General features: G+C 31.7%; 1 protein-coding gene across 1 annotated transcript in view; it reads left to right on the top strand.

The window, feature by feature from the left end:
* Nucleotides 1-9,559, top strand: part of LOC132737478 (microtubule-associated protein futsch-like) — an 85,199-nt gene extending 75,640 nt beyond the window's left edge. The window contains 4 exon segments of the mRNA XM_060724772.1: nt 2,506-3,176; nt 5,190-5,324; nt 5,562-6,715; nt 7,449-9,559. Of these exon segments, the coding sequence (XP_060580755.1) occupies nt 2,506-3,176; nt 5,190-5,324; nt 5,562-6,715; nt 7,449-7,551 (2,063 nt within the window). The 3' untranslated portion in view covers nt 7,552-9,559.
* Nucleotides 9,560-12,558: the final 2,999 nt, after the last annotated feature.

The following is a 12,558-nucleotide window of genomic DNA, read 5'->3' as shown; positions in this document are numbered from 1 at the left end:
ACGAATATTTCAGCATAATGTTTGATGTGTATATGATGATCTTTGTTTGCTAACATCTTTGGCTGTTACAATCATGATTGGTCATTGATATTTAGATACATACAGGCCAGCTTGGATATCTGCGAAGTTAGACTCAGGCTCTAAATTATTCTATTGGTTGTTCATACCTTTACCACCCTAAATGTCTTAAATAGACTTGTCCATCTTTCAGTCTTGACAAAACCATTAATCATTTTTAGGGAAAAGTTCAAAATATATACTGACTGAATAGCAGACAGTATAGACTATGATCAGACGGCACTTTTTGTATGAGTAGAATCAGTTGCTGCCATTATGCTAAGGGTTGATGTTGAAATCCCTTTCATTGATAATGAACAGTTCCAAATTCATTGCTGGGCCAAGTCTATTATATGAATTTAGGGTTTATAGTGAAATAATTTATATAGGATTGACAAATCTACTGTTGTATTTCACATTCACACATATCCTTATCAGGAGAGATTATGAGTCATATAAATTTTACAAATGGAATGTTGTTTGATTTAAAGGTGTTTCCTGATTTTATATGTAGGTGTAAATTATGTTCAAAATATTTAATTTTACCATGATTTTTGTTTTGCCTTCTGATCAGATAACATTGCATAATGAAAGTTGTCAGAAATAAAGGTAAATATTTTTATGATTTATAGAAAATGGGAAGAACAGGTTTAATGTGGCACCTTGCCTGGTATATAAAGGGGTTGTACCATTTGTGCCGGTAGTAATATGGATTTAATGTCCTTGTTACTTCTGTAAGTTCTGGAAAATTCTTTCTGTTTTCATTTCAAAGACTTGTGTTATTGGCTCTTTAAAATACTCCAGGTAAATGAGAAACTTTATTTTGCTTTTACAACTTGATGTGTCAATGCATTAGGGATAATGTTAGTAAGTTAATATAATGTAAATGTGAACTTAAAGTGAAGTATAATTCCTTACATAGATTTAGTAAATATTTATAGTGTAGATTATGTATTTTGAAATCTTGAATATGTGACTCAGTTGTTAGTTTCACTTTCAGTCATGTAATATATGTCTTGTTTCAAGGTTTGTTGACCAAAATATCTTTTTAATGTAGTATATATGTCTTGTTTCAAAGTTTGTTGACCGAATATCTTTTTTAATCCAAGTTCTTGTTAACAATGTTGTTTAAAGAAAATTATATATATATGTCTTGTGGTTTTTTATGACTCATATATGTGATGTACTGGCTATACTATATATTCACTAATGATAGCTTTGAGGCAAACACTGATGCAGCGTACCACTAGTTTATTATGGTATATACATATATGGTGTGAAAGATAAATGTTAGATAGCAAATTATTTCCTTAAATTAACATGTTTGATATCTTAAATGGACTTGTCCAACCTGCAATCTGGACTAAACCATTCATCATTTGAGGGGAAATTTCAAAATAAGTATTGTCTGAGTAGGGAACTAGAGTATTTTCTCTCAGATATATCAGTGTATAATTATACTGTTGATATTATGAATGAGCTTTGAGCAAAAACTGGTAATATGGTACTTCATATATGGAAATGTCTATATTAAATTATATTTGTTCAATACAAACACACCTGTTAGAATAATTACGATATAGAAACAAACTGAGGCAGAATTGTGCCAAAATTTGAAATGTACAAGAACAATGTTATCAGACTAGAGTATAATCTGTGACCCATATCTGTCAATATTTTGTTATATTAACTTGTGAAAAGGTCCATAATTTTGTCTTTAAACTCCGTTCAAAAAGTTTGAATTGTGAAACTGTAAACAGTTTGTTCAATCAAGGATATATTAAATCTTGTATAATGTAAGCTATTTAAATTTATCTCAAAAAGGGCTTAAACAAAACCTTTTTCGTACATTTGGTGGATTTTCCTCGAGTTTTAAGTTTGATATTTTTTGAAACACTGTGGTTTGTTGTGTTAATACATGTAATAAATTTTCCATGAAATGTTGTTTGAGATCATTCATTCAGTATAATATCAACTGATTAGTGTGGTGTTCTAAGAAATATCTAAAAATAACTAGTTCTTTGAAATCAGATTTATCCTGCATTTTCATGGTTTTGTGCAAAAGGATTGTAACACAAGTGACATTAAGTAGGAGTTACAACTGTTTAGGATCAATCCCTGGATTTGTGAGGGAAAAGATAATCCCAATGGGGGATGATTGCTGTTCATAATTCTCATTTAGCATTTAACAAACATTGTTTTTACCCCTAGAAATTTGGTGAAACATAATTTTTGTTCAGTTTGTTCATTTTTCCAATTTTCTGTCAAACTTGATTTATTTTTTCCTGTGTTTCTCAAAGCATCTTTTATCATTTTCTAAGATCATGAAAAGTTTAAATGAATTCTATTATAAAGTTTTCATTCAGTCTATATGTCTATTAAAAACTGGGATGTATTACCTTAAATTTGATGAAAACAGGAATATTTATCTTTAGCTTCTCATTTCAGATGCAACAATAGATAGTGCTGATTCTCCAGATCCAGAAGATACAATACAGGAATGGCGAAGTGAAGTGAGCAAACGTAGTAACATTCCATGGGAAGAAAAACCTGATAAAGTCAACCTATACAGCGAAAATATTATACAGGAAACAGAGAACACTGAGGCTGTTGATCGAGAATCTATTGCCAATCTCTCCAAAGCACGGCAGCAGTGGGAAAACAAAGCTCAAACAGGCGAAGAAACTCCTAGGAAGCAGAAACAACCTCAACAGGTTCGTCATTGGGAAGTCAAACTTCCTACGCCGTTGAAAAGAGTTCCAGCAGACGTGGTACGCACGACGAAAAACGATTCCGATTCAGAATCAGAAAACATGGCGGACACTGAGCATGCTAATGAAAGTGCTATTGAGCGAGAAATTCGCCTTGCAATGGAGCGTGAAGAATTATTGAAAAGAGAGCAAGAAGAAAGAGCTAACTTACAAGAGAGACAAGTGTCATCTGTAAAGAAAGAAACATTTGAAAAAATTGAGCAGAATAACAATAAGCCAACATATCATGAGATGACGGAAGCTGACCGAGGCTCCGAGTTACAACAGCGCGAGGAGCTAATACAACAAGAATTGCAGGAACAACAAGAACGTGAGGCAGCTTACAGGGGAAATACTCGCACTGTTGAGGTGAGATGCAGTAAAGTTTCTACTATTTTGATAACTCATTTTCTTAGTTCACTAATAAGTCATTAGGCAATAATAATAATAATAATATTATAAAAGTTAGAAACATGTAATTTTCAAGATAATCGTGAACATCACTACACTTTCTTATAAAAAAGATAGCATAAATATATAAATGTATTTTCCGCACATCTAAACTTGAAGACTGACCCACAGTGAAATAAATGCATGTTCACCACATTTACCAACTTACGCCTGAAGCCAATGATAATAAATTTTCTCATAAGATTCAATCATCTTCAGCAACTGATCATACAATTGTGCCCTCATTTACAAACCTTAAAGTCATTACATTTCAGTACTTTAGTTCTTAGTTCTATTCAAAAGAACCTGTAACCTGCTTAATTTATTGAATGGACTCATCCAGCTTCCATTTATGGAACTGTTTATTGTCAATTTTAGGGATGTCATGATGAAATTTGAAAGTCAGCAGTATAGAGCCTGGTCAAACTGCTCGGAACTGCACGGATGTATCCGTGCATATTCTGTGCAGACTGGCATGACTCAAGCCATACTTATGAAATTCAATTCAGCAGTTTAATAGTTAAAACATTTGTTGTTAACACAAGAAAGATATGAAAATATGAAAGGATATAAAAATGAGCCGTGTCATGACAAAAACAACATAATGGGTTTGCGACCAGCATGGATCCAGACCAGCCTGCGCCGCGCAGTCTGATCAGGATCCATGCTGTTCGCTATCAGTTTCTATACTTGTTATAGGGTTTGTAAGCGAACAGCATGGATCCTGATCAGACTGCGCGGATGCGCAGGCTTGTCTGGATCCATGCTGGTCGCAAACCTATTATGTTGGTTTTGCCGTGACGCGGCTCAAATGTTTGTTCAGACAGACTAATTGAGTATATTAAAACGGACATTTGAGCGTTTAAATGATGTATTTGTTGTATAGTTAGTGTCACATAATATTACCACATTTTATGACAGGCTGTAGTCAATTCTACCCACTAATTAATTATTATTACTCAGTGCACTTATAAATACATGAAATATCCATTCGAAAAAAATAAGCATATTGTTATAATAATGGCAAACATTTGAGAGAAAGCATTGTAATGTATTGAAAATGGTAAAGAATTTTTGTTCATTAATTGTTAGACACAAAATATAAACTGGAAATGATTAAATGTAAAGAATTTTAGCAAAATGTTACTATTTGAAAAATTTATGTAAGTACAAAAATTGTAAATATGAAAATTCAGACTTAAATCATAATCAACCATTATATAAATTTATATCAGCTGAATAAACTAGACATTACAATTTTTCTTCTGTTAATGTAAACTTGTAAAGATGTTTTGAAATATGTACACCGATTTTTAATTAACAGCCAAGTTTTAAGTTTGTTTACCTGTCAATAGGTGTTAAGTTTTTACAGACGGAATGTTGTAAATTTTGAAGGCTATCTGCTGGAAGGGATAGCTTTGATGGATGGAGGAGATAAAATCATATTTACCGTTTATTGATACCTTTTTATTGACAACACAGTTAATGCATAATCAGTCTATCTCAGTGGATCTTATTATTACATTTAATACATTTTATTAACAAATTCTATTAAATCATTTCACTTATATTTGATTCATAAATGATATTTAAAGTTAGGTAAAAGGGTACTAGCTTTTGTATATTGAGACTCGAGGTATTAAATACGTAGAAAATGAAAAATAGTGTGAAAGGGATGTATATTAATTGTAAAAAAAGGACATATAACACAATGGTAAGGATGTTTCATATAAACATGGTTATTAAGGTGTATATTTGAACAGTTTACTAATGAAAAAAGTAATTAATGTTTTTTGTTTACAAGTGCATGTAGAGTTTTACAAATGAAAAAAAGGTAATAAACTAAAGTCAGGCTCCGTGCTCTGTATCTAATGATACAAGTAAAAAGTTAATCAATGAAAATTGAAATTTTTGATATTTTACATTATACAGGATTTGAGCCCATCGTCTGCTGATGAAGACGAGAATGCCAATGAGAGTATAATCGAGCGTGAAATACGTCTGCAACAAGAGAGAGAGCGGGAACTTGAGGAACGTAGACAACAGTTAGCAAAAACTAAAATAAAGGTAAATTTAATGCTTAAACAAAATAGTCTGTGATAGCAAAATAAACGGTCTCTTTTTAATTAATTTTATGACTAATATTATATATTGTTTCAACACATTAATTGTACAGTTTGCTTAATATATAAAAAAAGTAATTTTTTTTTACCTTTTGTTTCTATAAAAAAGTACAAAAATATGTTGATGTTTTATTTTTGTGCTTTGCAATGACTATTTAATTATTTATTTCCAAAATTTTAGGATAACGAGCCAACGGTTGAGGAAACAGTTACAATGGAATACACTGAAGTGGTTGAATCTGTTCCTACACCGGCTTCGACTATGTCAGAGACCCCAGTCTCAACACCAGATGTACTCAGCGAGGCTGAGGATCAAAGTGAGGTTAAACCAGAACATAAAGCAAGAATTTCTTATGAGGAAGCAATTTCTAGTGCTGCACATGATGGTGAAAGTTTGATTGCACGTGAATTACGAGAAGCCCGTGAAAGAGAGGAAGAGCTTCAGAGACAGCGACAATTGACCTCAAATACGAACAAAGCCACAACACCAAAACAGGCAGTGACCCCAAGTAGTGTAAAACAGTCCGTCTCAAATGAAAATATTGACAATCAGAAACCAAGTTATCAGAAAGATGTGTCACCATTTAAAAATGAACGTCGTCAGTCCACAGATTCTCTCTCTTCGGGTCACAGCAGTGAAAAACCAAAAAATGCAACTCCTAGAGGTGTACGAGTTACAACGTTTGGTGGAAGTGGTAAAATGGCAAATCTTACATACAAAACTCCAGACAAACCTAAAGAAACAAAAAGACAGGAAACTCCCATTGAACGTGAGATAAGATTAGCAAGAGAGAGGGAAAATGAATATAGAGTATCAAAAGGTCTTCCTCCATTGAAAGATGAAACAAAAGTAGAATACAACAAAGATGATGATACAAAGGAAGAAGTGACAATTACAAAATCATCATTCTTTAGTCCAACCCAACAAAGTAAGGGAGATAATATTCAAAAGTTTGCTTCCTCTAGGTTACAAAAAGAAATTAACAAACAAACTGCTTTAGAAAAAAAATATCGCGAGGAAGGAAAAATTAAATCAACATCTGAAGATCATCTTGGACTGCTTAAATACACGGATATTGCCACACAAGAGCAATCTTCTGTTCCTAAAAGAAACTTTAGCATCACACGTAAAAATGCACCGGTCACTGAACAGAAACAGAACGGTGCACCGGAACCCAAGCCAACAAAGGCACTTACTCCAGATCAGCCTACACCAAAATTTAATCGTAGTGTAAGCGGTGGAGTAACATTTAGTTATAAAGAATCGAGACACAAGGCTGAATCTAAAATAGAACAGGAGCTTAGAGAAATGAGGGAGAGAGAAGATGAACTAAGGTAAATTTTCTATTACTTTGTATGCATCTACTAGGTCTGGAAATTAGGGAGGGATGGGTGTGGGCAGATTGGTTGCATTGTATAGTAGTTGACACTGTAAACAATTGGTTTGTTATAGATTTAGGATGATCACTAGTCTGAAGATACATGTATTAAGGAAATGTGGGGGTTGTATGGCATACTGGTTGTTGCCGTGGTCGATTGGTTTGTTGTAGACTTTTGATCACTTGTGGGTTTTAATACAACAAAAAACTACAACCTTGATCTGTATTGTTACATGTTTTGATATAAATTTCCTCTTTTTTTATCAATTTTATCATGCATTTTATTACATACATGTATTTATCCTTGTTGCAGCTTTAAGACTTTTTTAACAATACATCACAGTCCTTTGTTCAAATACAGCTGTATTTGAGTGGCGGTGTGGCTGAGTGGTTAAGGCATCGGACTAGTAATCTCAGGATTGCTGACTGAGTGGGTTCAAACCCTGTCAGGGGCAAACCGTTGTTTCCTTGAGCAAGAAACTTTACATTCATTGCTTAGTACTGGTTAGTTCCAGGGAGGATTTGAGAGTGTTTCAATAAACTTTAGCTTCCAATACAATCAAACTAAAATAAATTTGTATAAACTAAATACAGTTGTACTGTACAATAACTGCATAATCATCAGTGCATCATACTTTTGTTAAATATAATTATTTAAAAAAAATGTTTCATTTCTATGCTTATTTCAGAAGTCAGAGGTCAGGCTCAGGTGTTGTGTCACCACGTAGTCCTAGAAGCCCTGATACAACCAGCGTTGTAAACAAAAGATCACAGTTTGAGCAGACATCGTAACCATAGAAACTCTTTATTTAGAAACCAGATAGTAAATTTTGTGTTCAATAGCCAGACAAACAATGAATCAGTAGGCAAGATTGTGTTTCAAACTGTTTCATAATGGACAACCACAAGAACAACAACAAAAGTGGGTGACAGCTGATATTAGTGCCTTAGCTACTGTGTCAATGTTGAAAAGTATTTTGTGTATGAAATTTTTGGTTATTTTAAGATTTTCTAAATTGATAATAATAGAACTATATCATATGAAATACCACTTAAGTGTTGATTCGACAAAGATACATTTATTTAAGACCACATTGACTTTAAACCAAAATCATGTAATACATGCCAGTGTGTATTGAGCATGTTATATATATATATAATGAAAGCAAAAAGTGATTACCAAATGTTCTGTTATTTTGGTTTCTTTATTTTCAATGAATTAAAAATTACTTATTTGTAATAAAAGTATGTCTTGCATCATAGTAGTGAAGAAATTTGTTATTAAAATCTCTGAAATCAGTAATGCCTGTTTTCTGGGGTGAGTTGAAGTATGTACTTGTAATTAAAGAGTTGCCATGATTGACAGTATTTTGGTGTAAGGAGTTGAATTTTTGGTGCTGTAGAAGAGAAAAGTACAGAAAAAAATAGCGTATGATATAGCGTATACGGATACAAGTAGCCAAACTGTACTGTAGTGAATTAGTGTGTATATAGTTTATGAATTTCGACATTTAACCCTTATTGTGCTGAAACTGAGGTGATCAGCCCCAGTATAAAGCCAGGTCAGCCTGCACATCCATGCAGTCTGACCAGGCTCTATACATTTGGCTTATATAAAGTTTTCATCTTGATATTCAAAAATCAATTATGGAAAGGCTTGACAAAGTTAAGCAGTTTAAGGGTTAAAGTGTATCATTTATGCATCATATATTTGACTTGTTCTGTGATTTTTTAATGTGTGTAAGACTAAAAAGTGTAGTAGTCAATGTTATGACTGTTACAAGAATATTTTATCATATAGTCTTTTATAACATGTTGATTTAATGTTGATTTGTATACATGACATTACGTATAATTCTTTATACTGCTAAGTGATACATGATACATGTTGTTTTTTATATAGCTTAATGTATATTAAGTGTTCTGCAGTATATTATGCAATTTTAATTGTACCTGGTTGTATTTCAGAAATTTATTCAGATTATGAAATATATTTAATGGTATTGTTTATATTTTTTTCTAATTTTGAGTATTAATTGTAACAAGCGTTATTGTAAACCTTGTTTTTTTTAGGTAATGTGAAGGTTTTTTTTGTCAGTAGTGTAAGAACATATTCTTAAGTTACCTCATTTCCTGTTACATATGAAATTACAATGTTTGAATTATGAAATAGTCATGTTTTCAGCAAAAAAAACCCCCATATTATGAGAATATTTGAGTACCTGATGGTATTTGGACAAAAGCCCCTCGGCCCCTTGACAGATTTACGGAACAAATCATAAAAAGTCCCTCATTAGGTGCTTAAAAAATGCGAATATGAACAACATTAAATGGTACAACTATATTTAGAATATGTAAACTTGCTTTTCAATGAAATTATTGTGACCATGAAGTTTTTTTTAAATGTTTTTGAGTGGTAAATTTCTCTACGAGGGAGTGAATAGATTAAAGATGTAATAATCTACATTATGTGAGGTTGTGGTTAGCTTTGTTAAGATTTAGAATTTTGCTGACAGAGTTTGAGATTAGAGATTATTGTTCTATGATGATAATAGGGACAATTAGACACCATGTGTTACTGCAATCAATATAGGAAACTGAATTCTTGCTGGTATATTAACTTGCTTTACTGTATATAGGCTGTTCTAATATTGATTTTCATTGTATAATATTGGAATGGGAAGAGAACAGATCTGATATCTAAAACTTTAGTCGCCAGCAGCTTCTAGAATTATACTAAACATTGCGATAGGCTCATCAGCTGTGACTAAAAATATATCTGATAGAAAATGGTGTGTGATGTACAAATATTCTTAACATAGTTTGCTAGTAATGATAGTTTTAAGTATTTGACAGAAAAAGATTAAATACTTTGATGATAGTTTTAAATAATCATCAATTTATATTTTTGAATAAAGTGAATTCGGTCATTCCATTTGTAACGTTATATTTCAAATAAAACAACTAATTTACACACCTTGTGATATTCAATGAGGTATCTTGCATCGGTACTCAATGAGGTATCTTACATTGATATTCAATGAGATATCTCACACTGATATTCAATGTGAAAACTTGCATTGATATTCAATGTGACATCTTACATTGATCTTCAATGTAAGTTCTTGCATTGATTTTCAATGTGACATCTTACACTGTTATTCGTGTGACATAATGCATTGCTATTCAATGTGACATCTTACATTGATATTCAATATGTCATCTTGCATTGATATTCAATGTGATACCATACATTGATATTCAATGTGATATCATACAATGATGTTCATTGTGATATCTTGCATTAATATTCAATGGGGCATCTGATTACATTGATTTCCGATGAGACATCTTACATTGATAGTCTGATATTCAACAAATCTTACCTTGATATTTAATAACATCTTACATTGTTTCTTAATGTGTAATGTGATATCATTAAAAAAAAACATTTTTATTTTGTTTAAATTTTTTGTTCATGTTTTTGTGAAAATAAGTACCAGTATTTTAATGTGGAGAACTGTTATTAGAATAAAAGTTAAGAATATGTCATACTTTTATGTATAAAAATGTTAGTCAAATTTAAAATCTTATGAATGAAGACACTTGTGAATGTCTTTATTGATATAGTTCATATTTTGTGATATATTCAACATGATTTTTTATTATAAAACATATCTAATGAATCCCTCAATATTGTATGCATTTGGTGGTTAAATATTGAAAATGTGTATTCCTTGAATTTTAAATCTTGTCTAAGATCAAGGATATCACTGTTGTAAATTTTTGAATATTCAAGGATAGATAAAGCCCACCTGTTCAGATAAACCACCTTTTCAATATAAAAATAAACAAGGATTAATGTGGTTTGTGTAATATAATCTGTAACGAAAATTCATTAACATGTGTTAACTGTGTAATTCTGTTTTATTACTAGTTACTTTACAGTATAGTGTAATTTTGTACTAATTTTCTTTCTGTTAAATGTTTCAAGTACATATCATATTGTGAGCCTTATTTACAAACGTGTCCAGTATATTAATTTTGTTAACAAGTGTTCATAAATAATTCTACATATCTGTAAAAAAACAACATATCATTAGACTTCTGATTTGTTTATTTATCAGAAATAGTGTGTTTTTTATTTGGTTGTAAGATTTATATATGTATATATGATTATATACGTTTTACATATCATTTAGTAAAAAATTAACAGTTGCAAATTCAGCAAAATGAGAATGGATTCCGTGATTAACATGTTTGTGTGTGATTAATATAGCATTGTTTTAACTTTATATATACCAGTCTGGATTGTAGAAGTTATGCAATATATTCAGAGAATTTATTATTGTAAATAATATTTTAACAATATATTATATATAATCATTTGTATGTTGCCTTAAATTTAAAGAATATGTTATATTAATGAATAAAGTATACAGAAAAAAATGCTTTGTTCCTGTTATGTTCTTTTGTTATTTTAAACAAGAGCCATGTCAACATGGCCATCCCCCGCCGAATGTGTTTGCTCATTGGAAGAATGTATAATATGTAGTAGAGCAGAATAATTAAATTTTAAGAGGTCTTTTGGTAATGAAAACTGATGGCTGAAGTGATAACAGATTTGAAACCTATGTGAATACTGATGGCTGAAAATAACAAAGGGCAATAACTGAAAAATAATGCAGGGTAGGTTATCATTCTTGTGTGCTGCACCCTCCTCAGTAAAATCTATCCACCTATGAAGTTTCAAGTTGATACCTCAAATACTGCACACCTCCTGAGTGAGATCTATGGACCTATGAAGTTTTATGTTGATATCTCAAAGGTTTTTTGAGTTATGCTCTAGACAAAAAATAATTTTGAAAAATATCAAAGGGAAATAACTCAAAAATTATGCAGGGTAGAGTTATCATTCTTGTGCACTGAACTCCTCCTCAATGAGATCCATCCACCTATGAAGTTTCAAGTTGATACCTCAAATACTTTTTGAGATATGCTCCTGACAAAATAGTATGAAAAAGAACAAAGGGCAATAACTCAAAAATTATAGAGGGAAGAGTTATCATTCTTGCGCACAGCATTCCTCCTCAATAAGATCTATCCAACAATGAAATTTCATGTTGACATCTCAAACACTTTCTGAGTTATGCTCCACTCAGGTGAAAAATTAAGTACAAAAAATAACAAAGGACAATAACTAAAAAATTATGAAAGGTAGAGTTATCTTTCTTGTGCACTGCACACCTCCTGAGTGAGATCTATGGACCTATGAAGTTTCATCTTGATATCTCAAAGGCTTTTTGAGTTATGCTCTGGACAAAAATTAATTTTGAAAAATAACAAAGGGCAATACCTCAAAAATTATGAAAGGTAGAGTTATCATTCTTGTGCACTGCACGCCTCCTCAATGAAGTCTATCCACTTATGAAGTTTTAAGTTGATACCTCAAATACTTTTTGAGATATGCTCCGGACAAAAATGTCGGACAGAAGGACGGAGACTATTTCTATTAACCCCGCCGCCTTTCAGCGGGGGATAATAAATAATATGGCTGAATAGGTCATTAGAACAAGTAATGGAAAGAGTGTAGTATAATAAATAAATAATCATGTGGGATAAGTTGTCCATCACTTGCTGAGAAATTGTTAATTACTGATTAATTATCCAGAAAAGCCAGTTTGATGGATTGATTCAGGTGACCAAAATTTGTTAAAATTCAGCACAAGAACCAGAAAAACAAAAAATTAAATCTACACAATTTTATATTGCAGTTGGTTCAACATGCTCAAGTTAACT

Source organism: Ruditapes philippinarum, unplaced genomic scaffold (genome assembly GCF_026571515.1).
Source record: "Ruditapes philippinarum isolate M1 unplaced genomic scaffold, ASM2657151v2 ctg1195_1_1_1_1, whole genome shotgun sequence".
NCBI lineage: Eukaryota > Metazoa > Mollusca > Bivalvia > Venerida > Veneridae > Ruditapes > Ruditapes philippinarum.
The sequence above is the reverse complement of the archived record's forward strand: the minus strand, read 5'-3'. Positions and strand labels throughout refer to the sequence as shown.